The 8023-nt window shown below is 42.0% G+C and overlaps 1 protein-coding gene across 1 annotated transcript; it reads right to left on the reverse strand.

Annotated features, from left to right (window-relative positions):
- Positions 1-5754: 5754 nt before the first annotated feature.
- rgs5b (regulator of G protein signaling 5b) lies at positions 5755-7437 on the reverse strand. The gene is made up of 5 exons (XM_030074564.1): positions 7279-7437; positions 7035-7124; positions 6858-6919; positions 6568-6731; positions 5755-6451 (listed from the first exon to the last, which is right to left on the reverse strand). Exons 1-5 carry the CDS (start codon positions 7320-7322, stop codon positions 6275-6277), a joined length of 537 nt encoding a protein of 178 aa, XP_029930424.1. The 5' UTR covers positions 7323-7437; the 3' UTR covers positions 5755-6274.
- Positions 7438-8023: the final 586 nt, after the last annotated feature.

Consider the following 8023-nt stretch of genomic DNA (forward strand, 5'->3'; position numbering starts at 1 on the left):
ATCCCAATTACACTGGTAATATAACTTAACAATGTCCTTATTCCAGTGAATTGACCTGCTAACTTATGGAAATATCCCCAATACATAATATATTTACAGTGGATTAACATCACTATTTCAGTGGCTGTATTAAGTATTCTCTAAGGGAGATTGTGCACCTACATGTTTTGGTTGTCAGTTAAAATAACCACAAGGAACTTTAATTTTGTTGAGATTTTGGCAGCCCCTTTGGACGAAAGCGGTACTGTGGTAAAGCTCTTGATCTGGCCTCGCTCTGAAAGTGAGTGACAGAGGGATGTCAGCACTGCATGTGACAAGACACACTTCTAGAAATAGCCGGTCTTCTTGCTGACGGTCTTGTTTGCTGATGTAGGTCAGGCAGAGGCATTGGTATCAAAGTGCGACTGTTTCATAAGTGGTTAAAAACTGCTTATATTTACTTTAATAAACAGATTCATGCGCTGGAATAAAGCCATTGTAAAGTGAGGTGTGACTGTCCTGTTTTCTAAAATACTCTGAATACTCTGGATTGAAATGGACTCAACTTAAAGAATCACCACAAATTTACTCTTGCCGCTGCATCAGAGGATCAGTATTCTGGCAACATTTTGTCAAAAGAATATTTACACAGGGGCTTCAGAGAAACGTGTGCACAATTTGGGCCACATGTCCAGAACGAAGCATTGTAAAAAGATGCAGCCACGTGTGTTATGTTGATGTGGGGGCTTGTGCAGCATGGCAGAGGTTACAATCCCTGACTGCTCTTATCATTCCTTTATTTAAATTTTGTATACTTTTAAGGCACTGTTGATTATATGCTGTTTGTGTGTGTGATTATTCTATGCGTAATTTTTAATTTCTGAATACATAGCAAGTCAATGCAGTGTGGGAATCAGCCTAGAAAGTTTAGGAGCAATTACTACTACCACTAATAATAATTCTGAATAATAATAATGCTGATGATCTGGGCCACCGTGACGCCTACATGAAACATTTGGTGTCAGATTCTGTAGGGATTCCCTCAGATTCTTTGTGTGAATTGTAATAATGACAAACACATTTGCCTTTACCTCACTGAGGTGAGTCATGATCATAAAGCACGGCTCCGCTCTGCCACTGTAGTCTTCACATGTCAGGAAGTGAAGGATTGAGAGCAGATGTTGAAACACATCCCAAGGCACAGAAACACATCTATGGAAACCGGCTATTTTCAAACCGTGGATTGACTGAACCTGTATTAGTGGCATTTATTTGTGGCAACAGCTTGTTTTATAAACCGCAACATGAAATTGAATGAAACCTCTTGAAACGTAATATTTTAGAGTGTTTTGTTTTTGGGGATGGGTCCTGCTCAGCTGTGCTGAGCTCGTTCCCAAGGTAACCTGGTAACCATGGCTGCAGCTCTTTGTTTTCACGGCGCTCTCTCAAGTTCAAGCACCATTGGTGAAGCTATTAATCACCACTTGTGCGATAGATATGTATTTAAAATCAGCACACTGACTCATTTGTACCAGTGAAGTGCCTACCCAAATGGGCTGGGCCCACATTTCAACAGGGTTGTAACTCCTTTGTTCCTAATTATGTTTTCACATTCTTGACATTTAAACAGCTCCTTGAATTGACCCACACTTTGGTTATAGTCATCCTAGTAACACTGTGGCCGGCCTCTCCTGTACCTGCTCATTCACTTGTAAGATGCAGTGCAGACTGTGAGGCACCGTGAAACAACATGAAACTTTATCCATTTGTTCTTTCTAAAGTGATAAATAATATAATACAAACAATATTATCCTGACAACCATCTTCTAATAACTAATTTAAACTTGGAAATGAAGAATTCATTTCCAATAGATTATTCATTCACAAATGAGGAAAAATCTGATGCTCATGAATTTTCTATAAAGTGTAGAAGATCCAGTCGGCAACAGGAGAATTAGTCATGTCAAGAATTTAAGCCGCTTACCCTGATTTAAAAAGCACCATTGTGTGTTTTGTTTTGGTTAAAATGGAGTCCCACTTGCATTTTTATTGCCGGTTGTTTGAATAGTTTTTAATTCTCTCAAGGACAACAAACAAACAAACAAACAAACAAACAAACAAACAAACAAACAGCAGTCCTATGGGGATAGCAAATTGCGCTGCCTGACAGAATATGACATATGTGCTTCTGTACCTGTTCTCATTAGACAAAAACAAGCAAAAACAAAACAGAAAACCACATAACTTTAGTAAAGTTAATGTCATTGAAATTTCCCTTTAGTCTTGAATAGGAGCTGGACCTTCCCTTGACCTTGTCCACACCACCCCTGATTTATTTATGTTTTTATTCTCTTTTCCCTGTCATTTTGTCGATGGTTGCCAGATTTCCATTGGCTGAAACCTCCAGTGACTTAAGCAGATCCTTTGTTGGATTTGGCAGCGTGTTTCTTCATCTTCTGCCAAAATTCTTCAGAAAGTCCAGAGGAGGCATCGTTTGGAGTAGGTGGGTGAACCTCCCTACTCCGAAATCCATTAAGTATGACTGGAAGGCTTGAAATCCCGCTGGACACCGGTGCCATGAAATTCATTTAATTTATTTGCCCAGTGTTGACTCACAGACCTCACACACTTACAGGAACCACTGCAACCAGTTCAGATTTAACATTTTGATCTAATTGGAGGCCCATCTAAAGAGAAATCTGTTATTAGATATGACTTTGTACAATATGACATCACTGTATTGGCGAGGTGAGACCAGCAAGGTGAAGACTGACACCTTGGAGCAAAATAATGGTCCTTATAAACACTGTTTGTGTTAACTCACACTATAAAGAGGGGCAATGAAGTTGCTAATTTTTCCAGGGACCCCATGGAACCTCTTAATGAATCCCAGGGACCCCAGACCTCACTTTGGGAACCAGCATGGAAGATATACTCCCAAGAACTCCTATTTTGAAACTGATTGCCCCGAAAGAGTTGCTGACCTTTCTCTTTCTCTTTCTTGTGACCATGGTGGATAGTTCATCAAATAAAACCAGTTGATTTAGTCTCTTGAGAACCTGGTTATCTTTTCATAATTCAAAACATACTCCTTAGATGAAATCCTCATTCCCAAACGCACCTCCCTCCCTTCCAGTGAATATTCATGTTCAGGCTGTTTCCCATTGCTAGGAACCAGGAGGGTTTCTGACTTTGAAGCTCATCATTATTCGTAATGTCAAAACGATGCACAGCTGCAAAAAGTGATACAGTGATTTTTCTTAACTCTTGATTTGAGTGTTGGCTGACTGTTTGGGATGTCCAAGGCATTAAGGCTGGCTTAATGTGAAATCAGGAACTGCATGGTGTTTGGTATAAGCATGCCATTTCATGATGAGGACCAAAGTTTTAAAAAGTATATAAATAAATAAAATAAGATTTGTTTTATTCATCCTTTACTGAATAGTGGAAATTTGTCATTTTAATTACTCCCTTATAAAATCACAGAAAAACTCAGTCATGAATGAATATCGAGTGTGTCATAGGGCCACCCTGTAACACTGATCCTGTGAGATTTTGGACTTTAAGGAAAGGAAAACCTCCAGGTCTGTGAGGAACGAAGGAAGTTGCAATCTGGCTCCAGTAAAGGATCGGTGATGTTGACTGAGGACACCGTGACAGAAGTTTGTCTTCATCCTGGTAAACAAGGAAACACTCGTGAATCCGTTTGGCAGTATGTATGGAGGCATTATTGTCTTAGAGTATGGGAACATCATGAATGAACAATGCTGGCAGCAAAGGTTCCTGTAAAATAGCCTCACATTCCTTGGCTGTTATACCATGCTGCAGAACAATCATGAGACCTATTTACTCCCACTAGATTGCTGCCCATAAAATTACACATCCACTGCCATGTTTCAAGCAGTGCCAAGAGGCGTTATGGGCGAAGGCTTCCTTTTGCTTTTTCCAAATGTAAATCCGCCTGGAAACAGGGTGAAAGACGACTCATGCATCTTTGTGTGTCGGCCACAGACTCAATCTGTTTCTAAATGGTAGCCCTGCCATGAATAGTGGCTTTGTGAAGCTCACAACATGCAGTTTTCTTTTCTTTTGAAACTGTGTCATATTGATCTGTGGTACTTTTTGAATAGTTTGTTGGTGTGTGTCTGTCTATGCCTCCGTGAGCTTTGACTTAAGACCGCTGCTCCTTTTTACAAATGCAGTTTTTCTGTGTTTGGTATATGCTGTCATGATTTTCAAGACGGTCTGCAGCATTTAATAGTTTTGTGGACCTGTTAAACCTGCCGTTCAGACTCTTTTACCTTTTTGGAGGTCTGTTGCCTCGTGGTGCTTTTAAACTTGACATATAAAAGTGGAAACTGTCACACCTCTTTAAAAGCTGACAGTCAAACTGCTAGCTGGCGTTCAATTGATTATCACTCCTTTGTGTAGCTCCCTTTTGCCTCTTGTCCCCATGCCAGCGTGCACAAACACACACACACACATATCACACAGTTTCGACTAGGGGATCAATGACCTCCACTGTAATCGTTAGCAGCACGTTGAGAGTTTACAGAATGGCTGGCAAACAGCACTGATCTCCAGGCTCTGACTATGGAAACATTTTGTTTTTTGTTTAACTGATTATTTTTTCGTTGCTTTGATGAAAACATTCAAATAAATAGCAAATGGCAACCTCATGACAACAGAATATCAAAACAAAGACTCAAAACAAATCTCGTATCCTATCCACCCAAGTGAAATTAAGTAGTCACACCCGTTCATGTTCAGTCTTGCCTCTTTTCTTTTGAAGGGCTGAATATTAGTAAGCATGCGCTTGATGTTATTAATAACCTGTGTACATCTGCCCAAAGGCAATTGTGTTCATAAAATGCAGTGCACACTTCTACTTGTGCAATATGTGGGGACAGGTAAATCACAAAAGAGGGTAATCTTTGCCAGTTTGTGGTGCACGGTGATGCCTTATATATATATTACACAGCTGTGGTTGAAACAAGAACCCCCCCCCAGTGTCTTTGCAAGTACTTTCAATTATGACCTTGTGTGTGTGTGTGCATTGTGAGTAAAGACAGCGAGGAGAGATGGCCTCCTTAATTTTTCCATGAGTGTGTGAGTGATGTTAATGAGCTCGCCCTCGCCTCTTTAGGAGCGTTTGAACAGGAGGCTGCTGTGCTGGCGAGTGGAGGAGGAGGAGGAGGGCGGGAGGGGTCGAGGTGGAGTGGGGGGAAGGTGGGGGGGGTAGATGCAGGGAGTGGGGGGTGATTTACAGAGAGCGCGGGGAAGCTAGTGTGAGTCACAGGTTCTGAGTGGCTGCTGGCTTGTAAACAAACCTGCCTATGGAGGTCTGCTGTAGGTGTCTACCGTCGCCATGGAGACAGTAGACACCCACTCACAGGCTTCCCAGCAAACACACTTTGCTCCAGCGGTGGCTCATTTTGCTCACCCACACACACACACACACACTCACTCACACACACACACACACACACACACACACACACACACACACACACACACACACACACACACACACACACACACGCACACTTCATTACTTCAATATACTGTAATGCCTGGGAAAACGAGTCATCGAGTCACCTGCTGGAACTAATGAAGCTTCAGATTATTGACTGAATTGGTGCGTATGAGCCATTTTCTCTCCTACTTGTCTGACCTCAGCAGCCGCTTCCGTCATCTTCACAGCTGAATCTTTAAAGCAATAAAACACATTTATCCCTTGGACATTATTATTAAACTTTTATTTATTCAGTACACTTTCTTTTTTTTCCATACAGTACTTCAGGTAGAAAAATATTAAATAAAAATCAGTGTTCTTGAACCAGTTGCACAGTGAACATTCACACAGTAATCTTTATATTTAAATAAATAAAAAATAAATAGACATTAATGATACAGAACTGACATAGCTTTTCTCCCACTGGTAGCTGTGAGAGCAATTGATTCAGTCCCTTGAAAGTTTAGCTTTAGCCTGATAGGGCCTGGCGTTCACACAGTCTTTATTTGTCTCCTTTTTAGCTCAGTCTCTGCTGTGACAGCCTCGTCTCTCGCACCTGTTCAGGTGACATTTCAAGTTTCTTATAACTTCCAGCTCTGACCCCAAACTGTGGAACCTCCAGTCTCAAAAATAATCCCACAACGCGGTAACAAACTCCTTAGACTGAGGTATTTGTTCTGTCTGAGCACTGTTTGTCTCCGCTGTGCATCATTTAGATGTCTCTTTGACTTGAGGTCGTGTTAAGAGCACCGCCGGCAGGACCGTCCTCAGAGAGGCCCTCTAGCCCGTCTTGGCCTTTCTGCTGAGCTCCAGGTACGTGGAGGACTTGAGGAACCGAGGGTAGCAGTCCTTCTCCATCAGGGTGTAGATCTTGGCCTGGGCCAGATCGAAGCAGGAGTGGCTCGGCTGCTTCATGTTCTCTTTGGTGGCAGCTTTGGTCAAATGGTCGAGGTTCACCTGGGAGGAGAGAAGAGCAAGAACAATTATTATCAACATTTTACAGCAGTACACAAGAAACCAGCAGAGTGGTAGAAAATATTGCACGTTTCTATTTTCCATCATTTGATTTTTACCTCTCGCGGCGCATCTTTGCAGATGAACTCATCGTAGATTTTCTTGGCCTTAGCAGGCAGTTTCGAGCTCTTAGTCGCTCTGTAGTCGTCGCAAGCCAGGTAGAAGGCGATGTTTTCCTCGCTGAACTCTGACACGAGGAAAGCTCTGAACAAGCACAGTCCATCTGGAAAAGGGAAAGTGGAAAAAGGAAAGGAGTTTGTCATCAACATGTGGTGATCATAATAACACTTCAACATCTGGAATGATGAAAAACCATTTTGTGTGATCGAGCGAGAGAGTTTGGACTTACTTTGGCTGGACAGCAGCTTTTCAAATGACTCCTTCCATTTCAAAGGCTCGTCTTCATTTAACCTGTGACAGAAAAATATCACAAATGAGTTCAATGATAATTCATAATCCACAAGTAAAATTAGCTGCTTTGAATATCCATTCCCAGGCATGGTGGCTCCAGCTTGACTTTTCTTACCTCAGTTTGTCAGTTTTCCTCGAGTGTCCGATGATGCTGTGGTCTGACTTCTGTAGTAAACTTCCAAACAAAGCTTTCAGCTCCTTTGCCCTACAAACACAAAGAAGAAGGACATGTCACACACCAGACTGTTAGCTTACATATTTCTTGAGACGCAGCCTTGCTACATGAATCTGTGTCATATTCTAACAGCACACAGTGAAATAAACTTTTCATCCTGACAAGAAAGCTTCATGGATCTCACCTCTCCAGGCAGGTGATTGGCAGTGCTTCCAGTCCTCTGCACATGATGACAAGTTACTGTTATCCTGATTTTTCTGACGGATATGTCCAAAGATCGCTGCAGCAGTTGTTAGGAAGTAAGGTCCTGTGCTACAGAGCGGTGCTGCCCCTCCCTGCTGCTGATGAGTTAGCTCTCAGTTGGTCTGCCGGCAGGGTAGGAGCATGACATTTTATACGCCAGCCCACTCAGTGACATCACACCTCTCAGCCAATAGCGCGAGAGCTGTTGGGAGGATGAGGATACTCCACATCACTGACTCTCCTCCAGACGACTTCCTCACTACTCAGCACATGTAACACTTACGGTGATTGGGCTCCTTGGGGAATTGTAAGTGCCTGAGTTTTCGTTGTGTGTGTGTGTGTGTGTGTGTGTGTGTGTGTGTGTGTGTGTGTGTGTGTGTGTGTGTGTATGTGTGAGTGTGTGTGTCCTTGCATTTCTATACTTGTGAAGAGGATCACATGTGTTCTCACAAGTACAGACAGAAGAGGAAACTATTCTTTAAAATGAGGACATTTTCCCTGTTCTCACATGTTACAAGGGTGACTTCATCAACTGGACTTGGGGTTAGGGATTAAAGGAATAGTTCACTCAAAAAAAAAAAAAAAAAAAAAAAAATTAAAAGAAAAAAGAATGTATGAACACCAAACACGGCGAGTTAGCCCCCATAGTTCAATCTCAGCCTTGTTTCAAACTTTTGAAATTAATG

Source organism: Myripristis murdjan, chromosome 17 (assembly GCF_902150065.1).
Source record: "Myripristis murdjan chromosome 17, fMyrMur1.1, whole genome shotgun sequence".
NCBI classification, from domain to species: Eukaryota; Metazoa; Chordata; class Actinopteri; order Holocentriformes; family Holocentridae; genus Myripristis; species Myripristis murdjan.